The sequence below is a fragment of the Macadamia integrifolia genome, chromosome 12, assembly GCF_013358625.1.
Source record: "Macadamia integrifolia cultivar HAES 741 chromosome 12, SCU_Mint_v3, whole genome shotgun sequence".
Lineage (NCBI taxonomy): Eukaryota > Viridiplantae > Streptophyta > Magnoliopsida > Proteales > Proteaceae > Macadamia > Macadamia integrifolia.
The window spans coordinates 21,406,515-21,428,004 of NC_056568.1; the positions used below are offsets into that span (position 1 = coordinate 21,406,515).

The 21,490-nt window shown below is 39.1% G+C and overlaps 1 protein-coding gene across 4 annotated transcripts; it reads right to left on the reverse strand.

Moving 5' to 3' along the window:
• Positions 1-277: 277 nt before the first annotated feature.
• On the reverse strand, positions 278-21,490 carry LOC122057749 (general transcription and DNA repair factor IIH helicase subunit XPB1). 4 transcript variants are annotated; one of them, XM_042619986.1, is made up of 21 exons: positions 21,174-21,490; positions 20,856-20,923; positions 19,929-20,027; positions 19,779-19,854; positions 19,496-19,664; positions 19,187-19,409; positions 19,026-19,082; positions 15,386-15,529; positions 15,160-15,240; positions 14,892-14,979; positions 14,461-14,798; positions 14,018-14,093; positions 13,733-13,926; positions 12,723-12,886; positions 12,552-12,624; positions 9,955-10,068; positions 9,486-9,566; positions 9,281-9,340; positions 1,201-1,284; positions 970-1,112; positions 278-826 (listed from the first exon to the last, which is right to left on the reverse strand). In XM_042619986.1, exons 3-21 carry the CDS (start codon positions 19,974-19,976, stop codon positions 730-732), a joined length of 2,310 nt encoding a protein of 769 aa, XP_042475920.1. In that variant the 5' UTR covers positions 19,977-20,027; positions 20,856-20,923; positions 21,174-21,490; the 3' UTR covers positions 278-729. The 4 variants fall into 4 exon arrangements, with proteins under 4 accessions (XP_042475920.1, XP_042475918.1, XP_042475919.1 ...); XM_042619984.1 differs by having other exon boundaries at positions 19,929-20,042; XM_042619985.1 differs by having other exon boundaries at positions 19,929-20,042; positions 20,840-20,923.

Sequence of the window (21,490 nt, forward strand, 5' to 3'; positions counted from 1 at the left end):
ATTGTGAAAAAATATGGTATTCTTGCGAGATCATCGACGAACACTCTAAATAAGGTACAACATTCTTTTATAAAGAGAAAAAAAATCCTCTATAGTGAGCGGTGAAGTGTAGTGAACATCCAACGGTTGGGATGCAAAATAATCAGGAAATTACCAGGTCCTCCCAACCATTGGATGGTCACTGCACCTCACCGCTTGCTGCGGAGAATCCATGCTATTATGCAAAGCTTGTCTTGTCTTAGTAAGTACATGTGAAAACATGGATAAACATCCAACCTTTGATGATAAAAGAATATAGATTTTGGCCACTGATCAAGTAAAAGGAGGTCGATGCCAAGGGTTGGCAATCATCATCCAAATGGAGCTCGCATCAGATTTTACAAAATCTTCTAGATGAGGCTTTCCCTTGTACCAGACTGTACATGAGCATATGCTTCCAGGTAAAAGCTGTGAAGGGAAACTTGCAGGTAAAATCTACACAGAAGTGATGAATTTACTTCATAATTTTCCTCTTACACAGACTTGACTGGGAAACAAACAGAGCTCAAGGAAAATGCCTGACATCCTGAACATGAGAAAACTAGTATTGCTGGGATTGGGATAGGAATTACTAGTACTAGTGTCCCTAAATAGACCAACCTCACAGTACCAGGAACACTAAGCAAGCCAGAAGCTCAGCAATGATCTCTGTTGATGGGTGAAATCCAACCACCGAAGGCATCAAAATACTCAGCCAAAACGCCTCTTAAATAATAGATGCCTTTTGGCAGGATCCTTGGGCTTACTTTTGATCTGGCCCTGCCCAGCATACTTGCCCCGTCCAGTGCTGCAAACAACATGATAAGATTACAACTGGCGAAGGCATATATGCTCAAGGAATTAGGAAGAACTCAAAGATGGGAAGTGTAGCGAAAAATTAAGAAAAACCATAGGAAATATCTCATGGAAAGATGGGGAAAAAAATAATACTTGTATTCCATGTAAACCATCCCACTAGCCCCAGACATGGCACTCATTGATCCAACAGAACGCCGAGCTTTCAGGAGGGCAATATCATCTGTATCTTCTTCTAATTGCTCTAGACCGACTGCATCATCACCTGCACTCAGCACCTGCCACATGAAAAAAGTCACCATGAAAGCCAGATTTTATATCTTCCTTTTCTTTTCCTTGATTATTTTTCAGTTAAAAGAATGAAACCTTGCCAAGAAGTGCCAACTGCTCATCAAGGCGATGATAGTTCAATTCAGGTCCTGAATCAGGTGGAGGCAAGCTTGTGATGATCTGTCAATAATTAAAAGAATGATGAAAATTCAAAACACAATCCCAAAGAGCAGATTAAGTTCTGAGTAGCCAGAGAATACAGACATGGATAATAATACAACAAAACTCCGGATCCAAGATGGGATAGAGGATCATCTCCCCTCTCATGAGGGCCTAAAATATCTGTAAAGTAGCAGTTACATTGGTGTTCAAATTTCGTAGATCAGTTTCCATATCATCGACCAGCCTGGTAAGTTTCAGCCAGTTTAATTTTTCCATGTGAAGATATAGAGCTCAAGAAACAGTTGAAAACTCAACATTGATATTTTCGGTTCAACTGCTGAAACACAAAAGAAAAACTCAATACTATTTGGGAGAAGAGGTTGAGATGAGACCCCAAATTTGACATGTGACTAAACCATAGGATGTGCAACCCATCCAAAAGTGGATCACCCTACCTGATGCAGATTGAAAAGATGGATCTGCTGGTGGAAGGACGAGAAAAAAATAAGGAGAGAACAGAGATCACAGATTGAGGGAAGAGGCGAAGCCAACTTTTTTTGTAGAGAGGTGAGACAACAATCTCATATTTCGAACTAACTAATCCTTTCAATCCTTATTATCAAATCGTGAGGATACTAAATGATGTAGATTGACTAAGGGAAGAAAGGTCCAGCCAGCCAGTCCACCGGGCCCAATTCAATTAGCCAGCCAGCCTACCCTTAGGCCCATCTTTTGGTCCAATATTGTTGACCAGGATTAGGCCTGCCACTATATCACCAAGATTAGGCCCATCAAAACATCAGTTCAGTCCAGTGGGGATTATTAGAAGATCTTATTTGTTTCCATATTAATTGCAGTAGGTTATTACTGTAGAATCGAGACCCTATTCACGATCCCAAAAACACAATCAAAACAGAAAGAACAAAATCACACAACCACAATGCAAGGATTTACGTGGTTTGGCACGGTGCCCATGCCCACGAAGAGATGAGAGCTGTTTTCACTGACAATATGGAAAAGGGTTACATGCTCTCTTCCTCGAGCCTTTCTAAGCTAACAAACAATAACCCTAATAAGCCCCATTGCAAAAATTTATAATGAAACAAAGAGAGACAAATTTCCATAATTATCCCCATGTAACCCTTTAAAATTTTCCTCAGGGGCCGGCCCATGCAACGCCCCCCCCCCCAACCCCACATTGCTATGGCCCAAGAAACGAAGATAACACCAAGGTGGGCCAACTCCAACAGGTTTTCAACAGACCTTCAGAGGCAGCCCACAGTTTCCAGTCCATAGAGTACAAGAAATCAACCATCAACTACATATTAGTTTCTATTATCTTAGATTGCAATCTATTGTAATTATGTAGTACTCTCTAATAAAGTCCACCTACTACTTTAGGTAGTTTCTATTTCCTAGTTGCTACTTTAGAAGTTGTATATATTTTGTAACGTCTCTAGAAGTTAGATATTAGGATAAGATTAGTTTCTATTTTGAGAAACAGATTTTACAGTCCTCAAGTAAGGACCAGCATGGAAAGAAGGGTGCACACGGCAAAGAACGGACAAGAGAGCAAACATTCCAGCAAGGGGCAGCATACAGACATAAAACTCTTAGGCTTACCACATCAAGAGTTCATTGAAACCAGCAAGTGGTTTGATATTGGCATTAGTACCAAACTAAGTTATTCCCATGATTGAAACTAACTTTCGGAAACCTATACGGGATTTTATTTCTGATTTTGTAGATCTAGTGCCCAAGGATTTACCCGATGAGCTCCCACCCAAGAGATATATATATATATATTCAGCATGCCATTGATCTAGTGCCGGGGTCGGTCTTGCCTAATATTCCCACTTACCATCCCACTCTACTGAGCAAGCCGAGCTTAGGAGACAAGTGGATGAACTGTTGAGGAAATGAAGAAATCATGAGCCCACGTTCCGTACCAATCTTACTCCAAAGAAAGACGGATCATGGTGCATATGCATTGATAGCCGGGCAGTTGATAAAATCACCATCAAGTACAGGCTTCCTATCCCTCGACTTGATGACATGTTAGACATGCTGATGGGAGTGATAATCTTTCCCAAGATAGGTCTTAAGAGTGGCTACCACCAGATACGCATCTGTTCTCGAGAGATGAATGGAAGAGGGCTTCAAAACAAAAGATGGATTGTACGAATGGAAGGTCCATGCCCTTTGGCCTTCCAAATGCCCCCTAACACACTTCATCCCTTCATCAGAAAACTCTTTGTTTACTTCGACGACATCTTAACTTATAACAAAGCAATGGAAGAACATTTAGACAACTTGAGGCATGTGATGCAGGTCCTGTGAGTTGAAAAGCTCTAAATCAACCTCAAGAAGTGTTTGTTCATGTTACTCAAGGTTGTCTTCTATTGTCTCGTCAAAAGGGGTAGAAGCTGATCTGGAAAAGATTCAAAGCATCACTGATTGGCTAATACCAAAGATTCTAACAAAGGTATGTAGTTTTCATAGTTTAGCATCATTCTATCGCAATTCATCATGGCACATATTACCAAGTGCATGAAGCAAAGCAAGGGAAAATTCCTATGGACTCCAATTGCTGCTAAAGCCTTCACACTTATCAAAAAGAAGATGATGGAGACTCCAGTGTTAAATCTACTAGATTTTGACCACATCTTTGAAGTTGCCACAAATGCTTCTCACGTTGACATTGGCGGTGTTCTAATGCTAAGTGATCACCAAATCACATTCTATAGTGAAAAGTTTAATGATGCAACAAAAAGGTACTCATACAAATCTTGAAGCATTGGAGGCATTATTTAATCGACAAGGAGTTTGTACTTTTCTCTGACAATGAAGCTCTCAAGCATTTGTACTCCCAAAGAACAATGAGCAACCAACATGCCAAATGGGCTGCTTACCTCCAAGAGTTTATATTTTCCTTGAATTATAAAGCTGAAAATGAGAACCAAGTTGTTGATGCGTTGAATAGAGAAATGCTAACCTTGAATACCTTCTCAGCCAAGGCACTAGCCTTGAACATATTAAAATTGGGTACCTTTCCGATACTAGTTTTCAGATTTTACAGCAAGGAAATACAGATGCAAAGTATTCCTTACATGATGGTTTCCTCTTTTCAGGAACTCGCTTATGCATCCCCCAATACTTCTTTAAGGCAGCACCTTATTTGGGAGCTACATGGAGGAGGATTGGGAGGACATTTTGGTAAAGATAAAACCTTATCACAGGTGACTGATCTTTACTAATGAACACGTCTTCAAAAGGACGTTCAACACTTGATACTACTGTGCCAAACGTACCAGTTTGCTAAACGAGAGAAACAAAACAATGGTTTATATTCCCCGCTGCCCGTACCTCATGCACAGAGGCTGCATATTAGCATGGACTTTGAGCTCGGCCTACCTCTTAGTCGGGAAAAGCACGACTCCATATTTGCAGTGGTGGTAGACAGATTTTCAAATATGGCTCACTTCATACCTTGTCGGAAGACCTATGATGTAAGTCACATTGCCACCATATTCTTCAACGAGTTGGTGCGATTACATGGACTGCCAGACTCTATTGTCTCTGATCATAATGTAAAGTTCATGAGTTACTTTTGGAGGACTTGGCCATTTGATACTTCACATTACTGAACTTGCTTACAACAGTCCCACCAACTGGATCAAAGGTCGCACACCCTTTAAGATAGTGCTCAGAATTCAGCCTAAAAGGCCTTTGACTTGGTACCATTACCTTCTCTTGTTAGAATTAGTGTTGAGGCTGATGAGTTCATCTAACACATCACTGGCGTACACAGACGTTCGATGAAGCATACAAGGCAGTAGTTGATCGCCATCAACATTTCATTGAGTTCAAGCCAGGCGATATGGTGATGGTACGAGTTGCTTCAGAAAGGTTCACACCCGACATCAATTCTATGTTGCATCCTTGTAAGATGGGTCCATTCAATGTGCTGAAACAAATTGGACCCAATGCCTACATGCTTGAGCTACCTCCGAAGATGAAAATTAGCATTGTATTTAACGTTTCTGATCTTACTCGATATATGGGACATATACGGCTGAAGCCTGAAGGTGTTACCGAGCATACTTTACGGCTTCCCCAATTTGCTTCACCGGTCGAAGATGAAATTGAAGTTGTTCTTGATAAAAAATTACCTACAATACAGAGAGGCAGTGGCTATTACTCCTCCCTTGTGAAATGGAAGGGACATCCTCAACATGATGCACATGGATTCATGCAGATTATTTTCAGCGCATCAATCCAGATCTCTACGAGCATTATATGTCCTTTCTACATTCGTCGGAATCGAATGTTTCTAAGCTGGAGGGAGCTGATATAGCCAGCTATACTCCAAACAGTATAGCCACAAGAAGAAGAACCAGGCCCTCCAATAGACCACGGTGCTTCAACTGGACCTTCTTTTGGTTCAGGACAAACCAGCAAGGTCCATACCGTAGTACTACTACATGGTCAGTTGGTTTCTATTTTGTTGTTTAGTAGTCCCTTTACCTTTGGTGACCTTTATCTTTTATTTTTGGATGAGTAAATAATTCATTACCAAAAAGGGGGAAGAAAATACAAGGGAGAACCAGGGGGTGACAAAATATATACCAACAAAGAAGGAACAAACCCACCAAGAAAAGAAAAAAGGGGGGGACAATAACCACAAGGGGGTGGAACTAGAAGAACTAGCCCCAATCACAAATCAACAAGAGGGGAAACAACACCATCCATTTGGGGGGCGGGGGGGAGTGTGAGATAAGATGGAGGTGGGGGGGCCTAGGAGCCAGCAATGAGCCTGTTCTTTGAGGAATCTCTTGTAATTCAAGGGTGGAGAGAAGCAATCTTGGAACAGATGTCAAAATAGATGGCATTCCAAATCTTGTCATAAGAATGACAATTAGACGTCCATCTACGAAGATTCCGCTCCATCTAGATATGGTTGATGGTAGCACAAAAGGCAAGTTTTTTAGCCGTTTCACAAATAGAGGAACAAGCAAAAGTCATGTCAACCCAGATCCATTCTCTACTGAACAGGATAATTCTTCTTTTAGAAGGCCAACAATTACTAAGGACCCTCTTCTAGATGATAGAGGAGAAGGGCCAAGAGAAAAAGAGATGATCCACATCTTCGTGGCATTCCAACAAAAATAGCATGAGGAAGGAACCTAAATGTGCCAATAGATAAGAAAAGACTGCGTAGGGAGGCAATTGGAGATGGCTAGCCAAGCAGTAAAACTATGGTGGGGAATGTGGCCTTTAAACCTAATAGTGTTACGCCAAGGAACAAGGGGCCAATGGATCAGACTAGATTCCAAGTGGAGGTGGAGTTGAACTTGCCACTGGGAGAGGGGAGCTAGAAATTTTATCTTCTCTTCCACGGTGGACCGGGGGAAGAGGAGGCAGGGAAGATCAACTAAGGGGAGAGTGGAGAGGGGACCAAACACCATTCAAAATGATGGAGACAACAGTGGTGTTCCTCCCCAAACTCTAAGGAATAGACAATCCTAAGGCTAACCATAGATAGAAGCACACCATAAGGATGCCAGGGGTCAAGCCAAAGGGAGGACTTGGAGCCATTATCAATGGAGGAGCAAATGGCTCCCAGAGCGGTGGATCTCGTGCTGAGGATTTTGCGCCAGGCCAACGAGGCATCAGAAGCAATAGACGGAGTAATTCTTTGGGGGGGGGGGAGAATAAACCCAATAGACCCAAATACTATTATGTTTGGACACAATCTTCTAGATGAGCTTGAGGATGCTAGCAGTGTTGACCTCCTTGATTCTTCTCAACCGCAAGCCTCCTTCAGATTTGGGAAAGCACACAGAGGCCCAACTACAAGGCTAGAGGAACTTTGAAGAATCAGCCCCTTTACAGAGGAAAGAGCAAAGGAGGGACTCAATAGATTTGATGATGGATTGGCGAAGGAAAAAAACACCCGGCCAATATAGGTACATGGATTGTAGCACAAATCTGGCGCCAGACGACCCACATAACAAAGAAGTTTGCCTTTCAAAAGCCAGAGTCTTCCCCTCATGAGGTCAAGCATGGGGGTGCAGTGGTGGGCAGTAAGCTTGGCAATGACGAGAGGCAATCCAAGGTATTTGACCAGGAGGGAACCCAGTGAGAAGCCTGTAAGCTCAAGGAGGCGGGCTTTTGATGCCTTAGAGACACCTGAGAGGTAGAGGTGGGATTTTTGAGGAGGTTGATATGGAGACCAGATAGACATTCAACGAGATGGAGGGAGGATATGATGGAGGAGATGGAGAAGGGGTCAGCCTTAGAGAAGATCATTAGGTCATCAGCAAAACAGATTAGCATTTGACCTTTATTTAGTAGTTTTTATCTTCTTACCTTCATTTAGAAGTAGGATACTATTCTTTATCCTCTACGGGCCTTATAGATCAAGCCCTACGATTTTAATGAATGAAGTTTGCTTTGGATTTGCCCCTAGTTGCTGTGAGAAATAGTGGTGGTGAACTACAAAGTGGCCAGTGAAAGACTGACCAAGGCCATAGCCCATAGGTGAGAGGCCTTGGTCATACACCCCTATTCCTCCCTTCTTCTCTTTTGTTCTATTTTACAGTTTTACTACTACTGCAACCCTGTTCTGTGGAGTGTTCTATACCTGTTACAGCAGTGATATTACTTGCAGTTCTGGAAATGGAAGTGTTGATATCATCAAGTAAGCTACTACAAGGAGAAGATACTGTTGCATCTTCTCTGACCTGCAGCACCTACTGTGCAGTGTTATTTTGCAGCAGACTTTCAGTCCTCTACAACATCTTTTCTGGCCATCAGAATCAACCATTGTTTTGAGGGTGTAGTCTTACCTTCAGGACCTTCCATTGACCTCGGTTTCAGTCACATCCAGTGGCTGGAACTCCTTCAAGTTTGTAAATGGTTATTCTGCCCTAGTTTCTAATTTCAGAACTGTGGTGTTATCTCCACATCTGACCATTGATTATCTACAGGATTATTTAAGTGTTACTCCATTGTTAGTACCTTACCTTGAACAAGGTTAGAGTGCCATATGCTGGTCAGTTTGTTACTTATTAGCAAGTTACTAATTTGGGAGGCTACTTACTAATTTCAGTACCTTGCTCATGTCCTAATCTTATTGGATTGCAGCCATATTTTGAGGGATTGTTCACCTACACTAGGGTGTTATTCGACCTTAATTTCATAAGCATCGGATTTATGATTTGTTGGTTATTGTTAGTTTCCTATTCTGGTCTAATTTGATACTCCCTACTGTTCTTCCTTGAGGGTGGTTTCATTGGTTATCTGTTACTAAACCTAGGAAACCATTGAACCCTGTAACTTTTAATGCACATGCCAACTACAAGAATCAAATTACTAAACCTGACAGACAAAAATACAAGACATGCAACCACCCTATCATATATACGAAGGTCTACACCAAATGCAAGCTTCTTGGCAACAGGAAGAGAGAGCATAGATGTTCTCCACATCAAAATGTGAGAACCATAAAACTAATATTTTCAGATGGAATATCGGTCAGTTGGCAATTATTGTCAACCATCAAGAACAGGATGCTTGAAAGGATTTATCAATGTAGTCTCTATGTCTGGTTTTAGGTTCATATGCATTATCCCTCCCAAATGGGCAAGCCTGTGGCACAACGGTTAAGTTTATTGCAACCTGTTGGTCACAGGTTCAAACTTGGAAACAGCCTCTCCTGCAAAGCAGGGGGTAAGGCTGCATACACACTAGCCCCTCCCAGACCTTGCAGTAGCAGGAGCCTCGTACACAGTGCAATCTGATTATAAATTAGTAATATATCAATACAGGGCATTCCTGTTATCTTGTCATCGTTACTAACAAGCATGGGAGTGCACATTCCACTCAGAAGCATAAGTTACCACAGGCCTGCATATCCATAAACTGCTCTTTAATTGCATAAACAAATGTACCTGTAGTGTGTTAAATAGTTTCATTACAGATAAACAAATAGAGATTAGAAGAATGTAACCTTAAAGCTATAACCTTGGTCAATCAGAAATTGTTGCCTTTTGGTAGAATAATACATCTCCTGCATCAACCAAACGTCCAAATATCAGTGAAGCTATAAGCAATGTGAAAGTTAAATGCTTAGTTGGCAAAGGTCATTACACCCTGCAGTTAGGGGGGGGGGGGGGTGGAGGTTTAAATGGAAAAGATGATGCACTAATACCCACCTGGGTATCAGTTGATACTAGGGAATAGAAAAAAGCATTGTACTCCTCTTTACCTCCAGCCATCCTATCTTGCAGTCGACCCTATCAGACAACAGTCATGAATGCTATCAAAACGTAATACTTAAACAACAATGACAACTATTAAGAAATGAAAATATGTCCACTGCACTGAGAAACAAAAGAACCAAAGTGGTAGAACCGTAGAAAGTTCCAAAGACAGCAGCAAAAAGGAAATTATATAGTTAATAGGACTGATAAACATTGAGAATTTCTCCAATTAATCTTTGTCTAGCTTCAGCAACAATGCATTCCCAGCAGATAATAGTTGGTGCAACTAAATGCAAGCAAACCGACCCCATTTAGTTGGGAAAAGGCTGAATTGTTGTTGTTGTTGTTGTTGTTGTTGTTGTTGTTGCAACTAAATACAAGCACTTGATGGATAAAAAACTAAACAAACATCTCCACAGACCTTTGCCCTAAGAATACGTCCTAGTCGCTGAGCCTCTTGACGTCGTGAACCAGCATGAGATGAGATCTGGATTATCACATTTGCCTCAGGGATATCTATTGAGTTATCCCCCACCTACAGAGAAAAGTATATGAAAGCAGAGAAATAAAGATGTAGAAGTCCTAGAAACATAATCTACAAAGAACAGAATTAAAAATGTATGACCCTAGAAACAAAGAATTTTCACACATATTTCATGCATCAAAGTGGACGATATTAATTTTTCCAATACCTTCATATTCAACTACTCGGTAATTTATGTATATAAAAAACCGACTATATTTAGATTAATAAAATTTCTGCTAACTTGAAACCCAGGCCATTAAGATGCAATGAAATCTAAAAGGATATCACTTCAGAAGAATGAACACTGTGGGGCTGCACACAGAAACTAGGATTGAAAGTTATTCCCTATGCAGTTGAGTGAACAAATCAGCTGAGACCCTTATCGACTGCACTGGCAGACACCTTCCAACCCTAGAGACTTGGACATGAGAATTCTCTGTGCAAGGCAGTGGTAGCATGGTGCCAACTCATGTAAATGGTGATTAGCTTTAAAAATTTCTATTGAGTGACTTTGTCAAAGTGCGGTCAATGAGTCAAATGGTTCTATTCATTGGTTGAACCCACAAACTGATCATCCTGATCATCTAAACAGGAATGCTAACCATACGTACGGCCTTCGAAGCCCATAAAGATGTACAGGCTAAGCCACACATGAAAAGTAACATGATTAAGCCTCATTGGCTCCCCATCCCATTCGAGATTGATCAGGATTCCTCAACATCCATCCATCTAAAACATGAAACTGGAACTGGTTCAATACAGAGAAACCAACACACGTTCCACTACAATTATTATGATAAAGTAGTGTCACAATATTGCAATTGAGATTCAACAGAGATGGGGAGAAAACAACTATATCCAACCGGATAAATAAAAAATATACATCTAAAGACATTTGGTTGCCCTGATACGTTGCCTGTTACTTTGATCCTTAACTAGTTACACATCCAATCTAATTCTCTGATCTTGATCTATAAGAGCAAAACTAAATCAGACATCTGAAGGACATGAACACGACTCCGGAAGACGCAAATATAAAAAGTGCAGTCTTATTACTGTCACTACTAGAGACTCCGAAAGATGAGAGTGTTAGGGGCCAGCAGACATGTCATATATATAGGATGTATGGGTGTATCCCCTCATCTTATCTCATCTCCTACATGGCCGTAAGATCGATATGGCAACCCAGTGGGAAATGGTATGCTTCCAAGGTGCCAGTACTAAATTAAAAAAAAAAAAATGACCTCTACTTTCTGATGTATGGAAGATCAATCTCCTACAATTCTTAACATGTAATAACACTTTAAAGATAATTTCTAAGGCAGTACCCTGATCCATCCATAATGAGGCACCATCGTTATCAAGGCGTCGCCTTGGCATCCAAGCAGTTGGCCTGGGGCCTAGGCGACTATCGCCTTATTGAAAACTACAAGTTATCTTCTGTTTTGGCACTTATTTCATTTATATTTGTCATTTCATTTACCTAAGATATTATTCATAAATAAGAAAAATACCCCTATTTGAATCCAATAAAAAAAAGTTTAAAAACAAAATCCCAAAAGGATAAAAAGTCAATCCCGCAGTCCAAGAACAAAAACTAGAATTTTTATTGTAGGGGTGATTTTCAACTTTCAAATGCTGGGGGTTTTCTCAATTCTGAAAATTTCATAAATCTTATCATGGTAAAACACTACTAAAAACCAAAAAGTTTGGTAACATAATCTTTTGTTTCGATGTCCATAAAATAATTTTCATTCGGGTGATTTTAACAGCATTCGTGCACTTTAAAATAAGGTTGACCGGAATATAAATTTTTCATTATAACTCAGATTTAAGTAATCTTAGATTTGTTGGAAAAATGGTTTTGTGCTATACCTAATACAAAAAGTCTCATGTAAAAATAAATTGATTTTTTATGACTTGATGTAATTTAATGTTGATTGTTGATGACTTGATATGGCTTAATGTTTATTTTTGATGACTTGATGTGGCTTAATGATTTTTGAGTTTACTCACTTTGTTGATTTGTTTTTCTGATGAATATCTTGTATTGGAACGACCTTTATCTTGCATTGATATGATTCTTTGATATTTATTTAGCATATATAAGAAAAATTATACAATTTTTTATATCCTATTTGTGCCAAATAAAATGGTTATATAAAAAAAGAACATTAGAATGCTTTGTTCGCCAATGCAAGTTAGGCAGTATCTCAAACGCCTTGGTCGCCTTTCCGCCTTGATAACTATGGGAGGCACAACAATTTGTTTCACCAGTATACAAGATTAAGTAAATGACCCATCTTTTACCAACCAAATTACAAGATTCTCCGTGCACAAAAGCATATGAATCCTAGCAATACCCCATTAGTTACTCATTTGTACGGTGCCTCAGTATGATTTAAGTACACTTTTAAAAATTATAAAACCTAAACACCAGAGCTAAAACAATCCAAGCAGGGTATGAGAAAGCTATGGTTCATTTGGAGTACCTTTGAGAGGAAAACAGTATTTACATCTGGACTATGCTTGAATGCGTAAAGAATTCTTGTCCTTTCTTGGTGGCTGGACCAGCAAATAGACAATAACATTAGTGAAACAGAATAACAGTAAATTGGGGCCTTACCAAGCAAACAAATAATTTCACATAATCCATCAACAACCTGGTAGCACCATAGATCATAGGTTTTCGAAGCTTCATTGCATATTCAGTGAGAGCGAAAAGATTGTCAGAAAAAACAATTATCTTATCACCACGTTGTTGTTCATGAAACCGTATCAGAAATTCGCACGCCCTGAACTTATTAGGATTCATCACATAGAGAGCCTGAATATATGAAGGAACACTTAGGGGGAAAATTAGGAACAAGAATAAAGATGAAATAAAGAATGAAATTTAAATAATACAACCTGCAACACCCCCCACCCCCCCAAAAAAAAAAAAAGTGAAGTAGTTCTCCATGACTTGGAATGCTAAAATCCAAGCACTGGATCTGATTGGGATGATATTGATTTAAAAATTAAAAAATTAAAAAAAAAAATACTATCTCCACGCAAATGTTTGACTGGATAGAAATAGGAAAATGGAATATACAACGATTTGTGCAAAATGTGTTATTTCTCATTTTCTTCTCATGGTCTCCCGTATGGAAACATTCATTTTCTTCTCATGGTCTCTTGTATGGAAACATTCAAAAGAAACAATTCTGGTGTTTTTGGGTTTTTTTTTTCTTTTCTTTCTTTGGGAATACATCTGGAACAAAACGTGTATGTGAAGTCCAGTTGGGTATGAACTGGGTGAGAAAACACATTTGAAACAGTTTTGAGAAACAACTAAAAAAGCTCCCGAAAAAAGAAACAAAAACAAAAAAAGTTGGGACAAAAACGTACATGAAAGATGAAATTTTCATGACTCCAAACCCTCAAGCCTCTCGACCCTCTCACCACCACCACCATCTAAAGATAGGGCAAGGTGAGGGTTGGGGGCATACTGATTAAAAAACTTGATCTATTTTTATTCACTGTGGAAGAAATAAATGAGCAACCTTCAAGATTCAAGTTCATTATGTTCATATTCATGTTCAATTGAAACATCAAGGGAAATGTCAAAAATAGGGTGACTAAATAACCAGAACAAGTAGAAACAATAACAGCTAAGAAATAGAATTTAGACCTGCTTTTTCTTGGAATTTTCTTTTTTTAAGTATTCAGCAAAGAACTCCTTTGTCATTGGACACCATACTTCAGCACATTGGACATTTGCAATGAATCCTCCCTTGACCAAATCTAACCAATTTGCTTCGTACAATTTAGGACCAATAAGGAAGTTCAGGTCTGTAATGCGTTCATCCTCTCTCACAAGTGTAGCTGTAATTTGAACGACAGAATTCAGCCAAAAAAAATGTGAAGGTTGAATATTCCCCACAAGCAAGTTCAAACAAATAAATCCAATACAGACCAGTAAGCCCAAGTTTGCAATGGGATTTAGTGATGCTGATGACCTTACGAAACATGTGGGCAGGGACCACATGCACCTGCCAAATCAGCCAAAAAGCATAAACATAACAACCAAGGAGAAAGGAGCAGCTACATGCATCTCGTCATTCGTGTGAGGTGTGTAAAAATCTGGCAGTGGAAAGGCCATAGATTATTTTAACATAAAATAAATTCAAAGGAGAGGGTTCTCTGAGCAAGTGGTATAGGGAGTGCACCAATGAGAAGCGACGAAACGGTTTTGTACATAGGGGTCAGAGAGGTCATTTCCTGTGAGTGTGTAGAGAGAGAGAGGGTGCTAGTGTACCCTCCACAGCCGGCTCAGAGAAACTTTTCCCTAAAGTTTAATATATAAAATGCAAACTTGCTTAGCAGCTAACTTGAAAAGATCATAAATAACAAAAGTACCTCATCCATAAGAAGCAACCCCCATTCTCTGTTTCTTATCTCCTCAATAATTTTCTCGGACTCTTCAGATCTTTTACCACCAAAAGCGACCATATTATAAGTGGTCACAACCACGCCAGCATTACCACGGAATCGTTCCTTGCTATCAGACGTAAAACGGCAGATCTGGTCATCTCGTATGGTGGACCATAGTTTGAATTGGAAAGCCCACTGATCCACAGAAACAGCATTTGTTGCTAAGCAAAGGCAGCTCTTTCGGATTCGACAGGCTGCCGAAACACCAACGAGAGATTTTCCAGCACCACAAGGTAAAACAATAATTCCAGATCTAGCTCTACCTGCAATAAGTAGTTATTATTTACAATTGGCTCAAGAGTCAGAAAAAGAGTAGCATTTAAAAATGGATCTTATATACCTAAAAAGAGGCTTACCATTCCCAAACATCTTACTAAGACTCTTTTCCTGGTATGGACGAGGTTGCGCTTGAGGCTTTAATTCCATGCTAAGGTCAGGGTTAACCTGCAATGCCAAAGAATCAGTACCTAAAGTAACAAACCTGTCTTGTAACCTAATTCTTGTCAAGATCATTAATTAAGTATTAACAAACTACATTTCCTATGCAACATTAATTTGTTATAAATCTCGTTACTTTTATAATTTCTCTACATAATGTGAAATGACTGCAGATATAGAACTCACAGTGTCATTCCTGAAGTCATATTCCTCCAACATTGGATAATTTAAAGCATTTGGCAAACAACGTTGCTTCACATTTTCAACCTGGCACGGCCAAATAATCAGTCAGCGTATGTTCTTTCAGTTTATAATCCATGAGAAATCCATTTTTATCAAATAATTTTTTTTTATAAAATAAATTTAATGCAACCATAGGTGGAAGTAAAAAAGATCCAGAACCACAGCTTACCTGAGCTGGGTCAATTTCAAAGGCATGTGTCTCTTTTTCCTCAGCTGCAGCTGCCAACTCAATTCCATTTAGCAACTCATCATGGCCACCTTCTATTTCACCAATTGCTTTGCTAACTGTAAATGCATCATTTCCATGTAAACCCTACATAGGGGACCAAGCAAGAAGGTTTGACTCCCACAGAAGAATATGCGGAAGTATTGAAAAAATAAATGATGATTCTTAACGAGAAATTCCTCAGTACCTATATTTGATGGTAAACTAAGAAAATGAAATAAGAAATAAGGAAAAGGGTACCAGATAAACACATTTTCCAATCATGAAAGATATCTAGCTTCTTATAAACAGATGATACTTAATACCACTTGCAGGAAGTCAAAAAGTTTAAAGGAACATGAACATACGAATTGTCTCTAGGGAAATTCTCTCAACTTTGGAAACAAATGCATCACTAGTGAGAAAATGCATGCATCATATTTTGTACCATATGTGTACAGAGCTTGTTTAATAGCAACCCTAGATCTATGCAATCAAATATACACATATACAATTCAACAACAACAACTCCGGGCCATCCCACCTAAATGCAGTCGGCAACCTAGATCTTTGCCCTCCAAACAGATCTATTTGATATCATACTAGGGTCAAAACCTAGCTTCTACATGTCTTTCCTTACCAACTCATCCAATGGTCATTTTAGGAGTGCCCCTAGCTATTCTAGCTCCTTCCAACCAGATCTGATCACTCCTCCGTACTAAAGCATCCCACTTCCTTTGTGCATGGCCATACCACCCTAGGCGGCATTCTCAAAGCTTGTCCTGAATCAGCTCTATTCGAGGTCATACTTGATACAAGACCCAAGCTATACATGTCTTTCCACACCACATTTTTTAGGGTCATTTCAGGTCTACCCCTGACTCTTTTAGTTCCTTCAATCTGAATCGAAGCACTCCACCATACTGGAGCATCCAAAGGCTTACGTTGAACATGGCTATTCCACCTCAAATGACTTTCGCATAGCTTATCATGCATCAGAGTTCCTCCCAGATCAACTCAAACATGATCATTACTTACTTTATCCATCTTAGTTTTGCCACACATCCATCTCAACATCCTCATCTACGCTACACTGAGTTTATTAACATGACGTTTTTTAACTGCCCCAACATTCCGCCACATACAACATAGCTGGTCATAGGATTGTCCTATAAAATTTTCCTTCAAGTTTCAAAGGAATACGTCGATCACACAACACTCCAGATGCACCTATCCACTTCATCCATCCTATTTTAATATTTTGTTAAACATCATCCTCTATATCACTTCTTTATTTATGATTGAGCCTAGATACCTAAAATAATCACTTTGTGGAATCTCCCTCTCATCAATTTTTCCCACCACTTTATTCGTCCTAGCATAACTAAAGTACACATCATATACTCAGTCTTCGTTCTACTTATCTTAAACCTTTTGATTCCAAAATTGATCATCATAACTCCAACTTGGCATTAATCTCTATTTTTGTCACATCCACCAATACAATATCATCAGCAAAAAACATCCAAGGAACCTCCTCTTGAATGTTTCTAGTTAAATCATTCATTATAAGAGCAAACAAATAAGGGCTTAAAGTTGATCCTTAATGTAACCCAACTGTAATTGGGAATTCACTACCTTAACCCCCCCATAATTCTTAAACTAGTGACCACACCATTTATATGTTTAATTATGCACACATATTTACTTAAAACACTTTTCTCTAGTACTTTCCAGATAAACTCCCTAGAGACGACTGTCATAAGTTTTTTCTATGTCAATATAGCATTGTCTGGAATCACTTTAGTGTTATTTTGAATCTTCCTCTTGCTTTTCAATCAGTAGAGAATTTGCTTCTCTTGTTCCATATGTGATGTCGCAAGCTGTCGATTAGCACGACTGATATCTGACACGAAGCCATTTTCTCTTGTTCCAAATGTGGTGTTGCTAGCCGCCGATCAGCACAACTAATATCTAACACGAAGCCAGTTCTTCTTTCTACCATATAAAGATCCTTTTTGCAATCACAAGATCTATATATATATATATATATATCTCATAGGTAAGTGAATAACTTTTGTCATGAATCTTCCTGGCATAAAACCAGCTGGTTCTCCAAAATAGTAGTTTATTGTCTCAGGTGGGTTTCAATAACCATCTCCCATAATTGCATAGTATGGCTCATTAGTTTTCTGCCTCTGTAGTTAACTAGTTATTGCACATTGAATATCCCCCTTTATTTTTGTAATTCAAAACCAAAATGTTACTTTTTTCATTTGGCATTTTCCTGTACTCATAATCTTATTCAACATCTTGTTTAGCAAAGATAAACCATGTATTCCTAGGCCCTTTCACATTTCCTTTGGGATCTCATCTACGCCCATGATTCTAAATCTGGGGTTAGGACCAGGTCGAAACCGAAATTTAAGTTAAAATTTCTGAACCTTGTCAACACCATGGATTTTTTTTTTTGGGGGGGGGGCTATTTCTAGAAATTTGGACCCAAATTTCCAAAACCTTGTCATCTCAGGGTGGGTCAAAACCATCAAAACTTGCAAATTTTCGACCGAATTTCCAAGATTCAGAGCTATGTCTTATCTAGGCCTAGTGCCTTGCTTATTTCATCCTCCTTAAAGAATTTTAATCACACCCTAATTTTTTGTACATATCTATGACATGTGGTGTCCTGATGGGTAATGTAGTCTTCCGAGACACTATTACACAAAATTTCTTCATTTAGTAGGCTGTAGAAATAACCTTTCATCTCTCTTTAATGTCCTCATTCCTTATTCGTACTTTATACAATCTTCACTTTTAACACATCTAACATGGTCAGTATCTCTACTCTTCCTTTCCCTCATTTTAGCTATCTAATAGATAGTTTTTTCCCCTTCCTTTGTGCACAGATTGTTACATAGATCTTCATATTTCTTCGCCCTTTCCTTCCCAAAATCTTTTTAGCTCCATTTAAAATTTACACCTTTAAAGATCCACTACATCCTTAGTGGCTACTTGAATGTCATCATCCCACCATCAAGTCTCCCTAGAGGAATGATGTTTTCCTTTTGATTTGCCTAGGACATCCTTAGCAACCTTCTTAATACAAGTAGTCATCTTGTTCCACATCATATTAGAGTCCCCCTCCAAGTCCCACTTTCCTTGTTTGACCACTTTATCAGTAAATGATTTCAAGGTATCTCCTTTTAAGCTCCACAACCTTATCCTAGGGCAACTAAGCTCACCTTCCTTAGGATTCTACGTAATAAGGTACATATCCATGACCACTAATCTATGTTGTGTGGTTAGGTTCTTCTCTGGTGTAACCTTACCTTCATAAGGTCAATGTAAGGATATGGCACCACCAATATCAATACAACTAAAAATGCAATTTAAATAGGAAAAAAAAATCCTGAATAGCAGTTGTTGAACATAATGGCATCCCCAACAAATAATATCCACAAGATCCTCAAATGACAACAGGACAGTGAAAAAGAACATCACATCTTTGGCTTGTATGAATAACATTTCATAAGTAACATAAAAGAGTAACACAGTTAGCACTTCAACAAGAATATTCAACCACTGGAACAAGTACTGTACAGACCTCAGAAGAGATCCTCGCACGAGAGATAGCCTCATCCTTAAGCAATGTCTTCAGCACCTGCAAAAGACACAAAAACCAATTATAGCGATCAGGAATATCGTAAAATCTGTATGTACCTTAATTATGGCATATGAATGTTTGACATGGTGTGTTGTTCTTACCTCCGGAAAGGGAGACTCCACAAAGTACCGATTCTTCTTTAGCACAAGCTTCACTTTACCATAATTAGCAGTCGATCCATGGATAAAATCAATCATCTCCTTGGGAAGTTTGGTCTTTGACAATTTGTTCAGAACAGTGATGATGGTTTCAGTCTCAAGCCCAACTGAGACAGCAGCATACAATGAGTGAGGGGTAAGGTTATACTCGTGCATTGATTCTGGCCTGCACCACGTAGATATTCATAAAATTCAATTGATAATTAATTTGTTTTTTGCATGAAGGGATCAAACAAGCCTAACAAGGGCTACCTGCAAACAGGCTCAGCAATTGCAATCAGAAAATCATACGCTTGTTTGTACAATGGCGAAAACGTCTCCAGAAAGATTCGGCCATCGGCACAAGCCCATAAAGGACGATTACCATGATCGGGTTTCAGCTCTAGCTTAGTGAAATCTCTCTTCTTTGTTTCTCTCTCCCCTTTCAATTTCCAATTATTGAATCAAAATCAATTCAAATCACCATAAAAATAAAATAAAGATTGAAAAAAAAAAAATAAGCAAAACCAAACTCAAATATGAAAAGAACAAATACCATCACGACTGTCTTCATCCATCTCTTCTCCATAATAGACATCTTCGTCTTCGATGATTGGGTTTCGATGATCCTCCTACAGATGATGATTGCTTATAAATTCCTTGTGAGAGTGATCACGGAAGGGAGAAAAGGGAGAATTAAAAAAACCTTAGCAGAACTTTTGAATTTTTTGCTAGGCCGACCATGCCCAGACATTTTCTTTGGAGATTAAGCTTACGAGCGATGGCAGGTGAATATATTAGAATTCTGTTCAGATGAGAGCTACGAGACGTATTAGGAACAAAGTTAGTAAGTTCGGGAATGGCAATAAAACAGGTACAGATACTTACGACAATTAAATGGACCAGACAATAGTAATACTTTTCAAAAAACCAGTGTAATAAAACGTGTACAGAAATGACATGATACGTGTTTAATACGCGTTTAATAATGCCATTCTGTAAGAAAAAATTAGGGCATATATTCACAATGTAACAAGCATGAATATCACCTAGTGAACTAAATAACAGTATAAAAACAATGATTTTATAGAGAGGAAGCCTCACAACTGAACAGAAACATAGAAAATTTTCGAGTAGAACAAGAATTACAAACTCCAGAACAGCAAAAAGAAGGAATTTGTTTTGAGAAAACTTTGTTAAAAAAAAAAAAAAGGGACAAAATAAGAACATAGATAAATTTCAGAGAACAAGAGAGTTATTGATTTGAGCCGAATCACATAGGCCCTTGCTAGTGGAGAGCTCTTCGTAATCTGCAACTTCCCAGATGCCCTGAGAAGAACAGCAGAAAAAAAAAGAAAAAGGCAGACCGAGAACGCTTCTTCTCGACTAATATTCTAGGAATGAGAGAGAGGCTGTGCTTGGGCCTGCTAAAAAAATTAAACATGATGGGAGAACGGCTTCTGTGAGTGGGATATTATAACACTGAATTTCGAGGAGCAACCATTTGATATGATATTGTAGGCAATGAACATGAAACCTATCCAATTGATTTCATGTGCCTCCTCTCATAACATTGAATTTTAAAAGTATTCTAAGTAAAACAAATTATGCCTTCACCTCAGAACAAACAAACCTCAAACTTCAGGGATGCTTGTCTGATGAGCACTTAGAAGGTTCCTTCTACAAGGCGGATTGTGTTTCCTGAAGCAAATTAAGAGGACAAATGATGAGAAAGGGAAATGGTCACAAGGAAATGGCTTGAAGGAGACAACAACTCTAGCAAGACAACTGTTATTGTTATGTCGTGAATGGTTCTTGAAATAATTGGACGATTCACTGAGAAAATGATTTTGGATTAAAAAGAGGGGAAGAAGATGACGGGATCGCAATAATCAATGATATAGTGGGCTGCAAAATAGACTATGAAATCAGGGATTGGGAAGGGACTCACCTATTACCGGAGAAGTGGAGAAGATGAAGGGGCCGTTGTCGGAGTCGATTCCCCCTCGACTACGGTTGCTGCAAGGCTGGAGTTAATTCCTCTTCAACGCAATCACAACCGGAGACGGAGAAGAGAAAGGAGCCGGCAGATCGAGAATCTGAGGAACGGTTAGGGTTTCTAAGGAAGAGAGAACAAAAAGATTGGGAGAATCCAATAAGAGGAAGTAATGAGAGACCAGTGAGCAAGCTCTCATGGGCGAGGGTGGGGTTGCAGGGAAAGAAAGGGGCGAAGCTATCGTGTTCGCAGAAGGAGAAACGAAGAAGAAT

What these genes read in the sequence shown, in the direction of transcription:
- LOC122057749 (XM_042619988.1), bottom strand. Translation starts at nt 19,976, where the DNA reads ATGTCTGGGCATGGTCGGCCTAGCAAAAAATTCAAAAGTTCTGCTAAG. An exon ending in ATACTGTTTTCCTCTCAAAG is followed by an intron (nt 10,069 to 12,551) that starts GTACTCCAAATG and finishes TTTTCTCTGTAG; the next exon opens with GTGGGGGATAACTCAATAGA. An exon ending in ACCAAGGTTATAGCTTTAAG is followed by an intron (nt 1,285 to 9,280) that starts GTTACATTCTTC and finishes AATTATTGACAG; the next exon opens with ATCATCACAAGCTTGCCTCC.